General features: G+C 40.1%; 2 protein-coding genes across 2 annotated transcripts; one reads left to right on the top strand and one right to left on the bottom strand.

Annotated features, from left to right (window-relative positions):
* The first annotated feature begins 1 nt into the window (after nt 1).
* On the top strand, nt 2–12,197 carry PSMD5 (proteasome 26S subunit, non-ATPase 5). The gene is made up of 10 exons (XM_084649995.1): nt 2–202; nt 1,310–1,454; nt 1,719–1,832; nt 2,384–2,512; nt 5,001–5,110; nt 5,669–5,811; nt 7,206–7,397; nt 8,258–8,367; nt 9,110–9,250; nt 9,787–12,197. Exons 1-10 carry the CDS (start codon nt 30–32, stop codon nt 10,042–10,044), a joined length of 1,515 nt encoding a protein of 504 aa, XP_084506121.1. The 5' UTR covers nt 2–29; the 3' UTR covers nt 10,045–12,197.
* Nucleotides 12,198–15,500: 3,303 nt separating this feature from the next.
* On the bottom strand, nt 15,501–16,851 carry B3GALT9 (beta-1,3-galactosyltransferase 9; the record flags this gene model as incomplete). Its single annotated transcript, XM_084650476.1, has 1 exon — nt 15,501–16,851. Exon 1 carries the CDS (start codon nt 16,602–16,604, stop codon nt 15,501–15,503), a length of 1,104 nt encoding a protein of 367 aa, XP_084506602.1. The 5' UTR covers nt 16,605–16,851.
* Between the last annotated feature and the right edge of the window lie 3,109 nt (nt 16,852–19,960).

Below are 19,960 nucleotides of genomic sequence, written 5' to 3'. Positions count from 1 at the left end.
GTCCCTCCCTCCCGCGGTTGGGTCCCAAGATGGCGGCGGAGGCGCTGGAGCTCCTCGCCCGGGTCTCCCGGCTGGAGGAGCCGCTGGAGGAGCTGCGGGCCCTGCGGGTGGCGGTGCAGGCCCTGCCGCTGAGCGCCCTGCGGGAGCGGGCGCCCGACATCCGCCTCGGAAGCCTCTTCGCTCTGCTCAACGTGAACGACAGGTTCGCGGGGGCGGGGGCGGCCTGGGCGATGGGGGCACCCGGAGGAGGGGCCTGGCGTTCGGGGTGGGCGATGCGGCATCACTGAGGTACGGGGGGCACCTCAGGCTGCCTCCCTGGACCTGGGGCGCTGTGTGGTGGGTGGGGGCGGGGCGGCGCTGTGGGGCAGCGGGGGTCATGGCGGGGGGCGGGGGGGCGCCATGCGAGGTAGGGACCAGGCTGCTGTGACACATGCTGTTGCCGTGGGGTGTGTGTGTGTGTGTGTGTGTGTGTGCGTGCTCTGCTCTGCTCCTCGCTGTCGTGCAGCCTGAGGTGCTGGGTGTCCCTGTGGGATAGGGTCCCACTGCCACAGCCCTGGGATCCTGGGGCTCCCTCTGTTCATGGCTCTGTCCCTGAATCATTGTTTGGCCTGTGGCAAATCTCTTCTCTCTGCCATGGTTTCTCCATCTGTAAAATGGGGACGATACTCCATAAGGAGGTTGGGATTTGGGGTTTTTTTGGGTGGTTATTTGTAAAGCTCATGGAAGGTGCTATTTATTTACCGTGATATAAACTGCGGCAGTTATGGCTGCCAGGAAATAGAATCGGAGCAGTACAAAGTTGTTTTGCAAGTGCATAGGCCTGTAGTAGTAGTAAAATCTAGATTACGCTGCAAAATTTAGAATGGTGACAAAGCTTAGTTGGTGGCAAATAGTTTCAGAGTTGTTGCTCTTTGCCTTAAATTATTAAATTCTGTGGATTCTTTAGCTAATGCTGAGGTCCCCAAACTGTGGGGGTGTGCCCCCCTAAGGGGGCATGGCTGAGGCCTGGGCCAGCCCCCATGGGGAGTGCCCTTTGACTGCCGGCTCTGACTCCCAGCCCTGTGCCTGGGGCCCTGTCTGCTGGCCCCATGCCTAGGGCCCCAGTGAGGGCTCTACTCCCAGTCCTGTCCCCAGCTGTGGCCCTAGCCTTGGCCCCCTTACCCCATCCATGTCATTCCCCCCCCCCCCCCCCGAGCTGCGGTCCCGCTCCCGGGGTGTCTGTGTGCGGGCAGGGGTAAGAGGGGGTGTGACTCTGAAATGTTTTGGGGACCACTGAGCTAAGGGGTGTTTTTCCTTCCCTTTCAAACAGAGAACAGGTTGCTTTATGTGTTTCTATCTTGGAGCGGTTTCTTCAGGCAGTGGATCCATTGTATGTAATTCAAAACTTCAGAGAAGAACTTCAAAAAGGACTCTTTCATCCTGATGATTCAGTTAAACTTCTTACGATAGCCCAGGTATGGATTGTAACTCCTATATTCAAATAGTAAATAGTAGGGTAGATCTTTGACCGGTCTTGGCTAGTTTTAATCTGTTACCACTTTTTTATATTACAGTTTAATTCTTTACCTCCCAGTACCAAAGTAGGACAAAAGCACCATATTGCTACTTGTATATAGATTCTAGTTAGAAATCTTACATAGACTTGCTGAAATTTTTCATGTTGAGGTTTTGCATCTGGTGGAAACAGACTAATACTATATGTTCAACTGAATTTTTAGGTTGGAAGAATAGTTGAAAATTCAGATGCTGTAAGAGAAATTCTCAATAATCCTGAATTATTAAGGCAAATCATTTATTGCATTGGTGGAGAGAAAATAGCTGTAGCTAAAGAGGTAAGTGTTGCAAACAATAAAAGCTTTTTTCTTTTTCACACTAATAGAAAGGTTCAAAGCATTTTATGTTGTATCTATAGTGTCTGAATTAGCAGCCTTGATTATTCTTGGATAATAGAGAAGTGGGGGGTTGGATAGCTCAGGAAACCTGGATCAGCCTTGGGGTAAAACTTCCAAAAGCATCTAAGTATCTTAGGCTCTGAAGTCACTCTGTGTAAAATCTTCTAACACACCCATGTTGTTGCCATCTGGTAACTCTCGTCTGTGAAGTGAATTGATGGGGTCTCTTGTCTGATTCCTAAAGGATTTGTTCACATCACAGAAACCAGCATAACTAGCACTCTTGCCGGTCTCAGCAGAGAGACCAATAATTTTCAGTCTTCTCCCATTGATAAAGCATAGCTCTAGCTGTCTTATGTATTATTTAACCTATTGGAAAAGAACAATTCAACTGACTCTTCTGATCTTGCTTTTTCATTCTACAATTGGTTCTGCTACGGGGTGTGTGTGTATTTGTCTGTATTACCACAAACTACTGCCTTTATTTGTAGGCTATCAAATCACTGTCGAGAATAGCACAGACTCAAGATGGGCTGGAGGCTTTATTTGCAAGCAGTTTTTTGGTTGACTTGAAAAATGTCATGGCAACAAGTGATGTTGTGCGATACAGAGTATATGAGGTAAGAGCAATGTAGTTCTTGGTGTTTAAGTTACAGGGCACCACGACTCTAGTGCATTGTAATTCGGAATGGGGTGTTTGTGAGAGGGAACATATCTGTCATTTTTAACTGATTTGCAAACTTCGTACATTTCTGGAGGGAAGAAAGATGGGGTGAGGGTGGGAAAGGAGCACACCATAATTCTTTATGAAATTATGAATCAGTTTTCTTCTCTCCCCTCCCTCCCCAGCCAAAAAAAAAACCAAAAAAACCCCTCAAAGGCTTTTGAAATGGGGTGGGCTGAAGGTCTGAAGGATATTTATGGGCTGTTCTCTATTATATTTTGTTTTTAAATTATGGTGGATGAGGGCCCAGAGCCTAGGATGGACATTTATAGATATTACTATAAATCAAATAAAGACAGGTGCATCTCTTAAAAAAAAAAAAAAAAAAAAAAAACTATATGGGGAGTGCTGATGGTGAATCACTACCATGGGTTAACATGTGAAGCCCTGGTGGAAATGAGTTCGGGGGGTGGGGTGGGGGCAGGCATGTATTTAAGATGGTGAGAGCTAGACACTACGGCTGTCAAGTGACTAAAAACATTAATTGCACTGTTAAACAACAATAGAATACAATTTATTTAAATATTTGTGGATGTTTTCTACATTTTCAAATATATTGACTTCAGTTACAACACCATACAAAGTGTACAGTGCTCACTTTATTTTTGATTACAAATATTTGCACTGTAAAAAAACAAAAATAGTATTTTTCAATTCACCTAATGCAAGTACTGTTGTGCAATCTCTTTATCATGAAAGCTGAATTTACAAATGTAGAATTATGTACAAAAAATAACTGCATTCAAAAATAAAACCAGTGTAAAACTTTGGAACCTACAAGTCCACTCAGTCCTACTTCAGCCAATCGCTCAGACAAACGAGTTTGGTTACAATTTGCAGGAGATAATGCTGCTCACATCTTGTTTACAATGTCACCTGAAAGTGAGAACAGGCGGTTGCATGGCACTGTTGTAGCTGGCATCACAAGATATTTATGTGCCAGATGTGCTAAAGATTCATATGTCCCTTCGTGCTTCAACCACCATTCCAGAATACATGTGTCAATGCTGATGATGGGTTCTGCTCAATATCAGTTCAAAGCAGAGTGGACCAACGCATGTTCATTTTCATTGTCTGAGTCATATGCCTCCAGCAGAAGGTTGGGTGGTTTGGGTTCTGTAGTTTCCGCATTGGAGTGTTTCTCTTTAAAGACTTCTGAAGCATTCTCTACACCTCCGTCCCTCTCAGATTTTGGAAGGCACTTCAGATTCTTAAACATTGGGTCGAGTGCTGTATATATCCTTAGAAATCTCACATTGACAAAACGCAAAAGGTACCAATCTGTTGTGAAAGTGTTCTTAAAATGAACATGTCCAGCATCGTCCAAGATTGCTATAACATGAAATATATGGCAGAATGTGAGTAAAACTGAATAGGAGACATACAATTCTCCCCCCAAGGAGTTCAGTCACAAATTTAATGAACGCATTATTTTTTTCACAAGCATAATCAGCATAGAAGCATGTCCTCTGGAATAGTAGCTAAAGATTCATATGCCCCTTCATGCTTCAGCCATCTGGCACGTAAATACCTTACAGTGCTGGCTACAGAAGTTCCATGCAAACGCCTGTTCTCACTTTCAGGTGACGTAAATAAGCTGTCAGCCGTATCCCCCGTAAATGTAAACAGACTTGTTTGTCTTAGCAATTGGCTGAACAAGAAGTAGGACTCAGTGGACCTGTAGACTCTAAAGTTTTACATTGTTTTGTTTTTGAGTGCAGTTATGTAACAAAAAATAATTTACATTTGTAAGTTACTTTCACGATAGAGAGATTGCACTACGGTACTTGTATGAGGTGAACTGAAAGATACTATTATTTTTACAGTGCAAATATTTGCAATAAAAATAATATAAAGTGAGCACTGTACACTTAGTATTTGGTGTTGTAATAGAAATCAATATATTTGAAAATGTAGAAAAACATGCAAAAATGTTTAATTTCAATTGGTATTCTATTGTTTAACAATGTGATCGCAATTTTTTTGAGTTAATTGTGTGAGTTAACTGTGATTAATCGACAGCCCTACTAGATACATTAGAGTAGGTGTATAGCTTCAGGTATGTGGGTGGCAAAGGAGCAGTCACAAAGCTTAAAATGTGTGAGGAAGAGAAAGGAATGGAGAGGCTGGCATTTTTCGCAGAGCAAAGGGAACAAAGCAGGATGCAAGAAGAAATCAAAAACATGCTGCAATCTGAAAACTTATTAGTGAAATAAGCTTTTAAAGCAAGATGGGGGTTAATTAGTAATGTTTTCAGGCAAAAATTCTGTTTGAAATATGTAACATATAGGTCTGTATAACTTTATAATCATAATGTGGTATGCAAGCACTCAGTCTTACACAAATGCTTTTATACACCTGCCCTTCCTGTGCTTACTTTTTAGTTAATTGTTGAGATTTCTTCGGTGTCTGCAGATTCTTTGAATTACTGTGCGAACAGTGGACTAATATCTGAGCTAATTGAAGAACTGACTGGAGATGATGTGCTGGTCAGGTATGTTGACAGTGAGATTAAGTACAATCTGCTTTTGAAAACAAATTGTTTTCCAGACAAGGATCCATAAAAAAATATTCAAAAGGCATTGGATTACAACTGTATTCTAATTGGCGAGGGGGAAGAGGGAATCATAACTCTGTTCAAGTTTGTTTTTGTACTGCTAGACAAACACAAGAGGCTATACTGGAGAGAATTAAACACTAACAAAATATTGGTTTAACTAAATTTGAAAGTAAAGTTGATTCTGATTCAGGATTGGGGTCTCACTTTGATTAGCTTAGTTTGATCATTTAATCAGAGATGCATGCAGGGCCTCACCCCACACAAATCAGGTCAATTATTTTTAAAAATTTAGTTGGAAGAAAATTTTAAAAAAATTTTTCTTTGGGTACTATTGCAATATAAATATTAGGAGCATGTTACCTTTAAAATGATAACTTTGAAATATTAAAACATATTTTCTTTATCAATCTTTTGAGATTATCTAGATATTTAGGTTACTTTAAAAAGGATATGAAATAGGCCAGGTGAGCATTTATTCTTTATCTTCTGTAGAGCTACCAGTATAGAGATGGTGACCTCATTGGCATACACTAAGCATGGACGTCAATATCTTGCGCAGCAAGGAATCATTGATAAAATTTCCAATATAATCATTGGGGCAGATTCTGATCCTTTCTCAGGCTTCTATTTGCCAGGTGATGTTATGCATTGATTGTTTCCAGTATTGGGTAATGTTGTCCACCTCTAATGAACTGTTAAACTAAGGGCTTTGAGCTTTTTGTCCTGAGAGGAAATGTGTATTTTTGAAAGTAAGAATGTTATAAATGTATATGTACCTGAAATATTTATGAATGGTCTAAAACATGATTGCCTTCTTTACATAAGGTCACTGGGAAAAGATAAAAGTTACAGGGTCGCTGTCAGGTATAGTAGGCACACAGTTGAAGCATTGCTGTTGTCTTGCTAAACAAGATATTAAAAGGACCCCAACAACTTGAAACCTAGTCAGTTTAAAAAATGTAAATTCAAAGAAGTTTGAGGTACTCCACTGCCCAGATATGTCTGAAAAACCACAAAAACTAGATTATATTTTTACTATTTTTTAAAATGTAAGTTTCCCCTCTGTTGCTGTATGAAACGCCTGCACAAGCGGGAGAAACTCTGCATCTTATAAAACTTTAGTGTACAGTCAAACACCCCTACCCCCAAACAAACAAACACAAACCCTACCCATACGTTTTCTCTAATATTTCAGTTATAGTAATCTGAAGTGTTACTTGCAGTAAAAGAAGGTCTTTTAAAAAATCTTCTGGTAGAAATCATTTTGTTTCTCTTAAAGTTGGGATATACTTTTTAATAGAAATGTTCTCCTGAACTTATTGAGAGTGAAATATTTTTGTGATTTTTTTTTTTTTTTTGAGAATCAGAAAATGAGACTGACTAGTCCTGTTTTCATTGTCCAAGGTGATTGAAATGTAAGGAAACATCATAAAGAGTGGAGAATATGAATGAACTGCATGCTGCTTGAATATTAAGCAATTGCAACTTTGATCTGAAATTCAGGATCAAACCACCTATAAGTGTTTAACTTTTATGTGGAACTTGGTGGTGCTTGGGTCAGCCCATTTATTAGTAGACAGATGTCTATTTCACACACGCAAGGAAGCTGTGCTGTTACAGCTTCAGCAGAGAGGTGATGGATTAAGTGCGTGATGGAAAATGAACTCTCTTACTTCTAGAGCAAAGTTGAAGTATATTGTTGGGGCATGTCTAGGCTGGGATAAGAGGGTTAAAAAAACACCACTTAATCTCTTATCCATGTCTAGATGTCCATTAAGCATGTAGGAGTAGCTTGCACTGCCTCTGCTTGTGCTATACACATTTGTTTTAAAAATACTGGCTTTATCTAGTGGTGTCCTTTCACAGTGATATCACTTTTTTACAGCTGAACAATTTTATCTTCAACACACTTTAATTATGCCATTCGGGTAAAAGTCTTTTGGTATCTTTTCCTGGTTATTGACTTGAAATTATGCCACTGAAGTTATTTTTCCTTTCTGTTGAATGTTTCTTGCTTTCCTTTTGGTAGGATTTGTGAAATTTTTTGGAAATCTGGCTATTGTAGACAGCCCACAGCAGATCTGTGAACAATATCCCGTCTTTATGGAAAAAGTATTTGGAATGGCTGAAGGCCATGACCCAACCATGATTGGAGTGGCTGTGGACACGCTTGCAATCCTGGGATCAAATGTGGAAGGAAAACAGGTTTTACAGAAAGCTGGTTTGCATCAAGTTTTTTTCTCTTATATTCTAATAGACAAAGGGGAGCTTACTGAGGGTTTTTCACACTCAGGAGTGGGGAAAGGGACCTTTAAAATATATTTACTTACCAAAGATTTCTATTTGTTTTAATAACTGCAAAGAACCAGGATAATTTCTATGCACAGTCTCTCTTTAACTTTGGTAGGGTGTGGAAGAATAGGGGAAGAGGAAAATACTACTGGCTCTGAAGAGGAGCCTAATATATATATGGCATTACTAGCTGTGATCAAACCATGTTCATGAAACACATGGCAGTGTCAGAGCTGCAGCTTGGGCTGTCAGCTAGAATTCCTCATATTGCAGTGGGCAGCATAATGCAAGTCCACAACAGCACTGTAATTTTAGGAGATGTTCATCTTTCTTCCATGACATGCTTTCTTAAAAAGGACGAGGAAAATAGAGCCATGTAATATACATCTTTTGCCTACAGACATAGATGAATATGTTTTTGTGTGTTTCCTAGTAACATCACTTTGTTTTTGAAGATTATAGGACTTCTTTTAGTACAAGATGAAATAGCTGACCAAAATGGCCCAGAGGATTCGAAATGCGATACAGAACTTTTTTCACTACCAGTTCAAATCTAACCTAGTTTGATGAATATCCATACCAACAGATGGCAGCTATATGTATTGTCAGTATGGTATATCTAGAACTGCTTTTGCTCAGGCTGTGCATCCCAGCGCTCTTCTCTAGCATTTAATTCAGTCTACTGTAATATTAATAACTTGACATAGTACAGAAGTTACTGGAGATTTTATTAGTATGTTGCGAATGTGCATGACAAATGAACATTTCTTAATGTTTTTATTTTCAAAGGGAGTAGATTTGAACATCTGTTAAATAGAATAGGGCACCAAGCAAAGAATCCCCCAGCAGAGCTAAGACTTCGATGTTTGGATGCCATATCATCTCTTCTTTACTTGCCAGTAAGTTGTTTGAAATGTAGAGAAATGATACTATTGTGTGTTTTTGTAGAGGCTAAGGCAAGGTTTCTTAATGGTTTACTGTTTTTGTAATGAACTCTTCAAACTTATTTTTTTAAAAATACTGTATTTGCTAGTGAAGAAGAGTAATGTGGTTTTAATTCATGTAAGTGAAGTGTGTGTGCTTAGCAGATATGATAACATTTCTGTTAAATAATAGCTGTTTTCAGTGTTCAGAATGAAAAGTTCTGTGAAATTGTCACTTCGCTCAGAATAGGACAACTTTACAGTGAAAAGGAAAGTGCATGTAGTGTAATGCTTGTGGCTTAAAGGGACATTATAAAACTACTTGAAGACCAGAATGTACTAATTAGGTTGTGTAACCCACCCCTTTTAACCTAAATAGAAATGGTTTCAGGATTTGTTTTCATTTGAGTGAAGCATCCTCATTTAAATTTCCCCTGCAGCCTTGTGAATTCCAGCAGCAGTAGTCAAACTCCTAAGAATCCGTTAGAAAATTCTACCCTCCAAACTGAGTGAAATACAAAAAGTGAACTGCATAAGTGGGGGAAAAATAAATTTTGATACTTAAAATTCATTGTTTAAACTGTTGTTGGCTAGGTGGCTTAGTTTTAAATTGATTTTTTCCTTTATAATTTTCCTGACTCTCGAACGAATATTAAAAATGCAAAAAGTATTCATCACAATGTTTCTGGCCTCTTTCATACTTTCTCTCCACGTGTAGCCAGACCAGCAAACAGAAGACCTACTAGGAATGACTGAATCCTGGTTTGCTGCATTATCTAGCCAGCCATTGGAACTCTTCAGGAGTATTAGTACTCAGCCATTCCCTGATCTCCACTGTGGGGCTTTACGAGTGTTTACTGTAAGTTTCCTTTTTTTTAATGAGTCCAGAAGTTGTAAATTCCTTTCCTAGTGATAGCATCAGGTTATGTGTGTAAATACTATCTTTGTAGACTGACTTCTGTATACAAATCTATAGTGAGAGAGATTTCAGCTTGTCTTCAGTGTCCAACACTCCTATATCAGACCGAAACCCAAATAGCATCCAAAGTGGGCACCAAACAAGTCTGGTCTGCACTTTTTATATCCTCTTGTAAACTAAAAAATGAATTAAGTTTTAGCCTCTCCTCATTGTTTGGTGCCACAAAAGTGATGATCCATAATTCACTTACAATCTAAAGGGGAAAAATAACTCTAGAATCTGTGTCTAGTATTAAAATACTACTGCTTGATTGGACATCCACAACATCTTATTCTAGTCTCCATCCTCCGGTTGCCCAGACTGCATATCCGATTTCAGCTGTATTCTTATCCCTGATGATAGCTTAACAATCAGCGTATTGTATTAGCATATTAAAAAAATCCAAACCTGATTATTTTTCTTTTCCTGATGTTTAGGCTATTGCAAACCAACCATGGGCACAGAAACTGATGCTTGACAGTCCAGGATTTGTGGAATATATTGTAGACAGATCTGTGGAACCTGACAAAGCTTCAAAGGATGCCAAATATGAACTGGTTAAGGCCCTTGTAAATTCCAAAACAATAGCTGAAATATTTGGAAACCAATACTACTTAAGGCTGAGGGCATATCTTCATGAAGGTCCTTATTATGTTAAGGCTGTTTCTGCTACTGCTGTGGAAGGGGCAGAATAATATCCACGTCATTGCATTTTTCTTTTTTAGCAATCCAGTGTTATTGGAGCAGTGGTTGGTCCAAAATGGCTCCAGTTTAGGGGCTCTAACCTCATGAAAGAAACTTTAGAAAGCACTTGACTCAGTTGTTTTAATCTGAAAATAACTAGGAGTCAGGAGAGTAATTCTCAAACAACCACAGGGCACAGCATATCTTACTTTAAAGAATCATAGTGTACCTAAATCCGCTTCCTGTACATTTATTATATTATTTTGAAATAGCATTGTCTAATTGACTTGTATAAGCAGTTTAACAGCTGATACGCATTTTGTTTTGCAGCAATTTTTGGTCTTTATTTAAGTTGAGTGTTTGTTTGCTTGGTGATCCCATCGTGTTTTCTCACTGAATCACACTTGAAAAAAGCAGTTTCATAACATCAAATGCTACAGTAGCTTTTTCTTTAGGACATGGCACCTGAATGGAAAGTGTGTTTTTAATTAACTGATCATGGCTATCTGTGGTCTAGTTTATTACAATTACACTAGCTACTTTCAGGGGCTTTCATGCCTACAGGAGATGGTGCAAAAAGAATTTTGTTTTTTTTCCAGTTTGGTTTGCTGGATGTAAGTCTTGTATAAACAGATAGTTCTGAATGTTCTTTACATCTTATGTGGAAGGTGAACATGAAAAATCTTAAATTTATAAAGATACTGTCTGATAAAGTGAGTGTTAAACCAAATTGGAAGCTGGTTTTTTTTTTTTAAATTTTAAGTTATTTTTAAATTATATCCGAACTTCGTTAATGTTAGTTAGAATAAAAGTGATAAGAGCATAAAACCTTATGTTTAAGGACATAAATTTAGCCATGGAGGAAGTAACTCATGGCTATAGCCCAGGGATTGGCAACCTTTGGCTTGTGGCCCGCCAGGGAAATCTGATAGCTGGCCGGGATGGTTTGTTTACCTGCAGCGTCCGCAGGTTTGGCTGATCACAGCTCCCACTGGCCGTGGTTCGCCGTGCCAGGCTAATGAGGGCTGCAGGAAGTGGTGGCCAGCCTGCAGTGGCCTGGCACGGTGAACCGTGGCCAGTGAGAGCTGTGATCGGCCTAACCTGCAGACGCTGCAGGTGAACAAACCATCCTGGCCCGCCAGCGGATTTCTCTGGCAGGCCGCGTGCCAAAGGTTGCCGATCTCTGCTATATAGCCTATTATAATTTGGTATACCACATAGGTTTTACACATTCTCTGAAGAACAGTTTGACTACTATGGAGGACAGGATTCCAGACTAGATGGGCCGTGTAATGTATTTTGGTCCACAGATCAAGACTATTATATATTTTTTTTTTTCCTTCTGTCTTATTTTAGACCATGAATTACGTACTATTTTAGTTCCAAGGATGAAAAATAAAATCTGTGGAATACTCAAAAAATGTATTAAATGAAAATTAAGGTAATCACAGGAAGTAGTAAGAAGAATATCCAGTTGGATATCCATACAGAAGTAGCTTGCTCATTTCCCTGTCCCCCAAACCAGGGCAAATGAATAGGATGCCTTGGTTGCACTGCAGCCACCCCTCTGGCTGAGCCAGGGAGAAATGGCGTTGGGGTGCAGAGGAAACAACATCCAGCTGTCTGCTGCCAGATGATTGCTGTGGTGCAGGACCTTTTAATGGTGAGGCTAGGTGCAAGAGGACTTAGAAAAGCTAGAGTGTTAGGGGGAGGAGAGGAAAGGTAATGAGTAATATACTATTTAAATGCAGAATAACTTTTTATGTAACATGTCTGTCACTTATTCTTAGGAACTGGAATTTTAAAAGAGATTCTTTCATTCAAGATTATGCAAATAGTGGCGTATAAATCCTATGCTTGTAGGTGCCCAATAAACACCTTAGATATCATTGCCTCTGCACAGACTATTGGCTAATATTAGCTATGTTTCACTTTTTACGTGGGAGTGGTTAATGACTGTTTTCCATTGGCACAGTGAAGGCACCAAAAATGCCAGAAATCCTGCATGTGGAAAAAATTTAAAATATTAAAAATTGTTGAAAAGAATGTAAATATACCTTCCACTTGGGCTGGCTAGTTTAACTTTATTATGTTAAGTGCTTTTTGTATGCTGGTAGCTATCTGGACAGTGTACTGACATTTCAGTAAACTTTTCTACAATTCACGAGTCTCTTCCTTTATGTGATAAGTGTGAGCACGTGCAGTTGTCACTTATGAAAACTACTGTGTATACCAGTGTTTGGGAACATTGGCTGCATATGCTACATTTGTCTAATACAATCTTTTACAATGCCACAGAGATGTTTTCATGTTTGTGTATTATACACTTTTTTTTAGGTGAGCTTAACTGAAAGCTACCGCTCACTTTAATTCTGAGCAAAAAGTATATATTTTTTTTCTCCCTTCTGACAAATGCAGAGACTGATCCTTCAGTGAGTTACCACTAGCTACTCAAGCACTGTTCTGTACTCCTTCCTCAAAGCCATGTGGCTTGCATGCTGTTGATAGCCTATAATTTGCACAGATGAGAAATAAAATAACTATTTTTTCTCCTCAGGTGTTAAAGTAGTAGGTGGCAGGTACATAAAGAGAAAAAAAGACCAATGATGCAATCAGAATTCAGGAAAATGACTTGGCAAAATCTCAGAGGTTAAGAGCTTGTCTGCATAGCAACACTCAAAGTTAAACTGAACTAACTAAGGTGTGAATTTAAAATGGATTAGTTAAACTGCATTAGGCCCCACTGTAGAATTAAAATGGCCTTAATTCAGTTTAGTTAGTTCACTTCAAAGTGAAATAAACTAAACTGAATTCAGGTCATTTTAATTCTGACGTTTGTCCATAAAGGGGCTTAATTTTCTGCCATGTCCCCATGTAAATGAGCCCTAAGTAAAGCACAAACTCCCACAGCCTTCTTCTTTCAAATGCTCCAAAGTGAACTTCTGACAGTCCTGCTAGCCAGAGCAACTGCATTGAATTAATAGCTGAGGACTCAATGTGTTCTTTCACACACTCTTTACCTGCTTATTATTAGAACTGTTCAGAAACTGTGTGTGTCTGAAAGGAGAGGGGTCCCCTTTCACCATTGAAAATATCAATGAAAAAAGAATCCATAGAAAACTTTGACTTAATTAAAAAAACAAAAGTTTTTGGCCCAAAGCAGATTTGCATTGAAAAGTGTTTTGACAACGACCCAATTTTCTGTCAAAAAGCAGTTTCAGTGGAATTTTTTTCACCAACTTATCATATAAGACCAATGTAACAAAACTGGCAATTTTAAGTCCAAGATCTGAGTGCAGCTCTTCCCTTAGCTTCACAACTTTTATCCTGCTGCTCTTTGGTCATCGCTAGGACCCTACCAAATTCATGGTCCATTTTGGTCAATTTCATGGTCATAAGATTTTTAAAATAACAAATTTCATGATTTCAGCTATTTAAATCAGAAATTTTGCGGTGTTGTAATTGTAGGGGTCCTGACCCAAAAAGGAGTTGTGAGGGGTCACAAGGTTATTGTAGGGGAAGTTGCGGGACTGCTACCCTTACTTCTGAACTGCTGCTGGCGGCGACACTGACTTCAGGGCTGGGCAGCTGGAGAGCGGCAGATGCTGGCCAAGAGCCCAGGTCTGAAGACAGCGCCACTGCCAGCAGCAGTGCAGAAGTAAAGGTAGCTGGTCTCCCCTGTGAAATCTGTAGAGTACAGGGTAAAAGCACACAAGACCAGATTTCACAGGGGTTCGGGGGAGGGGGAGAGACCAGATTTCATGGTCCATGAATCATCGTTTTACTAGGCTCTTTTGCCACAAATTCCCCAGCTGCTTTGCTTTAAGCATTCTGTTGCTTAGAGCTGCTCTGAGCAAAGTTAGATGACAGCCCCTTAAATGCTTCCTGGAGCTTGTCTACCCTAGCGTTCCCACCAGTAGAGCTGAAAGAGGGAGAGGTATTTTACCAAAAATTTCCCACCATAGCAAACTATTTATGTCTGCAACAGTCTTTGACAAGTTCTTTATCTCGCCTCCTTAAATAAAATCTGAACTCGCTGCTTTCTCATCCTCAATAATCCATCCCCATGCTATCTCATCTGATTTGTTCTCCAGTGTCTTGTTTTATCTAGGCAGAGACCTTCATAATCTGATTCTAAAGTACTGTTTAAACTTAATGGTTTATCTACTTTTTAAAAAACTGATCTGCTTGGATGCCCAGTTTGGCAAAGGTGTAGCTGTCGCAGAGATTCATCTACAAATGATGCATGGGCTAGGATGTGGGAAGATTGTTTTTTCTGTCCATCATAATTCTTGAAATCTGACATTGAGTCTTCTCTGCTAACCAATGGACTATGTATCATTTGCAGTGGTCTTAGATTACGTGGGGCTGGCACAGTTATGAGTTAATTACACTGACTTTCTTTTATGGAAGTGGTGTTACATAAAGTTAAAATCCTTAGTGCCATTTCAATGTTTCTGGTCTTGAATATGATAAGAGCAAAAGTTCAGTGTGTACAATTATATATGGTATAATGAATCTCATTTACTCCAGGAGGATTGGTATAAATACCTAGAGAATTTGATATGGCACTTTTTGCAAACCTGCCAAAAATCTACAATTTGTGTTTCTCTTCACAACAGGAAATAGGCTGTGCCCATCACAGCCATTCCATGGTATACTGTGATCTTGTCAGCAACCATAGGCTGAGCTGGATTGGATCTGGCCAGTACTTGGATGAGAGACTTCCAAAGAGAATTTAAGGCTTTACAGGAAGTGGTGGCAGACATTAGGTGACATTCTTACTGCTGATTCAATGCTGACCCGCATATTCCAACATAATGTAGTACAGGGCTGCTATAGGCCATGTCTTCTGAATGAAATATAAACTGAGGTCATGACTGCTTGTGATCATTAAATACAAGGCAGTTCTACTAGGACAGTTAGGTTGGGTTTCCTGTGTAAAATCTGCTTATCAAGCTGTTTCCCTGGTAATTTCAACTGGATGCTGTGTTCTTCATTCCTGTCCTACACTGTTAAGTGGATGCAGAGGTAGCTACATTTTCACTGGAGAGTGATACGATTCCTTTGGGATTGAATGATGCATCACTCAGTCAAATTGGATCAAAACTACAAAAGTAGTTGCATAGAGGGGCAAACAACTGGACAACATGAAAAAACAGCCAATTCTTTAAAACAGCTTTTACTTAGAGAATAAGAATTGCATGCAGTTCTACATCCTTTATGTGAAAAAAGGCACATCCAGTGCACTCCTTATCATAAATTAAATCACTGAATTCAAACACAGATCCTTGTTTAGCATCAGGAATATTCACTGTCAGAACAGGGTGGGGTGGGGGGAGCTTTCACATTTAAAAACTAACTTTGAGAGGAAATGTTCAAGGCAAAAGGTCAGATGAACTTTCCAACAGGGAAGATGACAGGTAAAGGTGTAAGTACAGTTTCTTCACATAGAGAAGTTAAAATCTTAATTGGTAAAATGCAAAGCCTCCTTTTTTATTGTTTCTATGTTAAAATGTTTAAACTTGTCAAAGTAGGTCAGTACTCTGCAGGACACCAGCCCATAATAAGTTTCCAGTAAAGTGCAGTCTTTCCCATCGCTTATCTCCCTCCATTCTTTAAATAGCTCATCTTTCATTTCAGAAGAGGTGAAAATGAATTTGTAGCAACATCGATTGTATCTAATGTGCTTTTTCCCAGAAAATCTAGAATTTTGAATGGGTATGATGCCAGCATTCTTAGCACAGATTCCAACAAAGACGTCAGGAGGAACAAAAACTGGTGTTTCCCTGGCAACAACGTATATCTTCCGAGCAACATCCTGGGAAATGACAAAAGCCGTTCCACTACAGTAATCTGGGTAATACTCTTCTTGATATTGACTGAGAGAAATGAAGCTCTGGCTTTGAGGGTCTCTGTCAGGCATATCTTGATGAATGACTCTTCCAATGTAAATATCCTCAAGATGTGTTCTTAAGCTAAGCAAATATTCAGCCAAACTTGGAATGTTGACAAACATTTCTTCTTCGGTTTTGAGAACAAACCTTGCAGTGGAACAGAATGTTACAGTCCACTCCATGCTCATCACAATCTTCAGTGTCTGATTCTCAAAAGAATCAAGGAAGTTTCCTTCAATGATATCTCCATGCTTTTGAGACTCTTCACTGATGTCTAACTGGATGGTTTCTGAAGCTGGCTTTCCTAAAGCAAACAAAATAAGCACAGCATACCCCCTGATGCCTGTCACATTCCCCCATGTTAGTCTGATCAGGTTACGCCTTGTCCTGTTTTCTGGGCTGCTGCACACAACAACAAGCAGAAATACCTCTTGATCTGAGCAGACCTCTGAACTGCTGATGATGTAAGACTTGGACATATTGGTCTTTAGGGGATCCATGTCTAATTTCCTGGCCTTCTCCCTGATTTTGAGAATTTTCATGTCAGTGTAGGTGACAGGTAGCGAATGTAGAAAGTATTCCTCCAGTAAATCTCCTCCAAACAGCAAAGCATGGAAGAGCATGATGTTGAATATAATAAAACACCAGTGGTGTGTCCGAAGTCTGCAGAACATCACCTGGAGAAGAGATGGACATTCACTTCTACCTCTAACTGATTCTAAAGGTAGTTATTTCAGAAGATACTGGCTAGTGTGGAGCCAGGACAGCCTGGTTCTGTTTCTCTGCTCTGCTATTTTGGACAAATTACTCTTTCCTCTTTGGTCCTTACTTTCCTCATTTGTGAAATAGAGAATGATGCCCACATTTTGTGAAGGGCTAAAAGATCCATGGATGAAAAGTGTGATAATAAGCCCATTAGTCTGTCAGGCCTACTTTGTTCAGCATATGGAAATGCAACATATAATAACATGCTAATATTTTTCTGAATTTGGTCTAACTTATTGGTGTCAGTGTTCCTAATGACCCAAGAGATTTCACAGCATGCTCCAGCATGAGTTGGATAATTTTAAAAGCTTTATGCAGCAGTCTTTGACATTTAAATGCCCATAACTTGAATTATTGTGAACTAAAGAGGAAAGTCTGTGTGACTTGTTAATTACAGAGACTCGTTCTCATTCAGAATGCCAGAAATTAGAGTTGGAAGAAATTGATCATTTCATCTAGATGATCTCCATACTATGTAGGACTGTGTCCTGTTGTATGTCTGTTAATGTTTTTGCCTGGCCTCATTTTAAATATCCTAGGGGATGGGACTTCTGCTATTTACCTGGGGAACGTCATTTATCGTTTTAGACTTCCACCTCTTAGTTTAACACAATTGTACAAGCCATAGTTAGTAGATATGGACTTGCTTTTTCATGCTTTTTTTGTAGTCATGATTTCTAGCATAAATAACTAAAATTAACCGACTTTCCAGTTACTTTACTATTGGCATGTTCATTAGTAAGTGGGATGGAGTCAGTGCAGTCCTATTGTAGCTGATGACCCACGGTAACATTTTCAATTCTAAATGGTCTCCTCCCGCACCATGTACTGTAGCTAAACGATAGAAAGCACTTACCTGCATGGTACCAGTAAATTCTGTGTGCTGTCAGGATCACTGGAGCCTTTTTAGGTGAATTTTTTTTTTTTTTTACATTTATAAGCAATATTGCCACGTCTGAAACTGAAGAGGCAGAGTTGTATGTAGGTCTGTCAGGCTAAGGTTACCTGCTAGTAACCAGATCCACTGCACCTTTTATTTCCCCTGACTGTGAAAGGAAATACAATCCAGGACAATCTGCATGTTGCAGCTGCATAAAACCCAAAGTAATTAGAATTCTAGCCATTCCCTTTATTAATTTCTGATACACAGAGGGAGTGGGGACCTGAATAGAAATATATTTGCCCTCTAAAAGGCACACCCTTTCTAAAGGAATAAAGTAACACTGATATTAACACTGTAAAGCAGATCAGGCTACACTAGTACTAATACAATAAAGTTGTGTTATATATGCCCAACTTGTGTGGGTTTTGTGTTTAGAGGAAGTCATTTGTACGTGATTATTCTGCTGCAATTTCTGTGATCAATACTGGGTCTGTGGAGGATGAGTTCATGAAAGGCCCATGCCTCTGTTCACACAGAGCTGTGGATCTGCATTATGAAAATCCTTTTATGTTGGTGCTAGATTCTGTAAAAAAATAAAAAGCTGATGTGGTCAATAAGATTTGCCCACCTGCTTTCTAAGCTTTATTCTGTGTAGTTGTTCCTGCAGAGCAAAACCTATGAAAGAAAGGGACCAACTTCCTAGTTTAAGACAATGCAAGCACAGCTTAATGTTGCAGTTATCTTTTCTTACTTGGTGAAGAAGTTCTCAATTCCTGTCGTTCCTGGGCTCTGGAGCCTTTGACATTAATGTCCACGTGTAGCTGTGGCTTCTGTTCTTGTCCTACCACCTGGTGGTGTGATCCTGTCCTACTTCACAGGCTGGGCTGGGCCGGTGCTTGGATGACACCTCTAATGCACAGTGCAGCTGGTGACTGAGAAGATGGTGAATAATACTGAGCCTTTGTCCAGAGTGGTGTTCAGGGGGCTCTGCTGCAGGTGCTGTTTGATAAGACAGAGAAATGGAACCTTGGCTGTTCGTGCTCATTGTATGATGCTTTTTCACAAGGGTAACAATATTCAACCTTGTATCCTGGTGATAGCCCAACTTAGGGTGCCATAATTTCCTCTGCAACATCTCTCTTTTTCTCAGCCCTGCATCTTGGGGATGTTTAGCATGGATATGAGCTTTACGTAGCTTGCGCTGGCTAGTGCAGGCTTTGTACATCCTATAAAGGCCAGCAGGTACTGTTTCTAACTATAAGCCAAATTCTACACCCCCATGCATGGATGCAGTTCCTAATGAAGACAATGGGAGCTGCATCAGTAGACGGAATTTGACTTTAAATAATTAACTCCCCAACGATACTCAACGGTACCATTTCTTGGTAATGCCACGTGAACAAAATGAAATGGGATTTTCCAGCTCAAGCTGCTCCTGAGAGAGGAGAAACCCAAACAGAGAAATGAACCACCCTATTTTTCTTTCCTTGGCTGCTCTTAACTCTCTAACCATCTAGTTTGCTTCAAACCTTCCAGAAACTTGAGACCTTCCCATGGCATTAGATTTTGCTTAAAGCATAAACTAGGCACCAGCACCCTTGTCTATGCTGGTCCACTCTTGGCATGTCCTTGGTGTTAATTTTTACCTTTGCTTTGAGTACTGCTTGGTGGAGGGATTCTTTTGATCAGTCTCTTCTGTGTGTTCCTCCAGCTTCCCAAGGGCACACCTACACATGCGGAAAATAATGTCTGAAATTTGGGGTGGATTTTGATTTGATAGAATGGAAAACTTCCCGCAACATTAACTGCGCAGAAACTAGCATCTCTTCCCTCATCTCCTCCAGTTTCTGGAATCTAAGATAATTGCCTTCGTGAGCACCACAGACGTACATTACTTACTGCTCTCCTTGCAATTCAGGTGCCAATGCATTGGTATCTCAGAATACGGTCCTGCCATGGTTGTGAAAGTGCAGAAAAAGAACTGTGATGTGATTTGAGACATGATCAGCAGAGGGCAGTGTTTCATAATGCAGAGCAGAAAGGCTGTCTCAATGGAAAGCAAAGGTAAGTCCACAGCCATACCTGAGGCTGGACTAACACCCAAGGCTGGAGATAAGGGAAAGTGAAGTGGAGCTGTACTACCTGGGTCAGAGAATGTGGGAGCGCGTCAGGCTGTGAAACCCAGGGTTTGGCTCATGGGAAGATGGGAATATAAGGGCCCTAGTCAAGTCAGCATAACTGGGATTGCTGCAGAGGGAACGGGAAAGGACCATGAGGATGTGTCTGCAACTGCAATTAAAAGCATTCAGCTGGCCTGTGTCGGCTGACTCCAGCTTGCAGGGCGTGGGCTAAGGGGCTGTTTAATTGCAGTGTAGATGTTTG

Source organism: Lepidochelys olivacea (assembly GCF_965140295.1).
Source record: "Lepidochelys olivacea isolate rLepOli2 genome assembly, chromosome: 16".
In the NCBI taxonomy this organism is placed as follows: Eukaryota; Metazoa; Chordata; order Testudines; family Cheloniidae; genus Lepidochelys; species Lepidochelys olivacea.
The sequence above is the reverse complement of the archived record's forward strand: the minus strand, read 5'-3'. Positions and strand labels throughout refer to the sequence as shown.

Excerpts from the sequence above, each read along its gene's own strand:
- PSMD5 (XM_084649995.1), top strand. The coding sequence starts at position 30 with ATGGCGGCGGAGGCGCTGGAGCTCCTCGCCCGGGTCTCCCGGCTGGAG. Across the intron at positions 1,455-1,718 it reads AACTTCTTACGATAGCCCAG|GTTGGAAGAATAGTTGAAAA; the intron begins GTATGGATTGTA and ends CTGAATTTTTAG. Across the intron at positions 1,833-2,383 it reads AAATAGCTGTAGCTAAAGAG|GCTATCAAATCACTGTCGAG; the intron begins GTAAGTGTTGCA and ends CTTTATTTGTAG.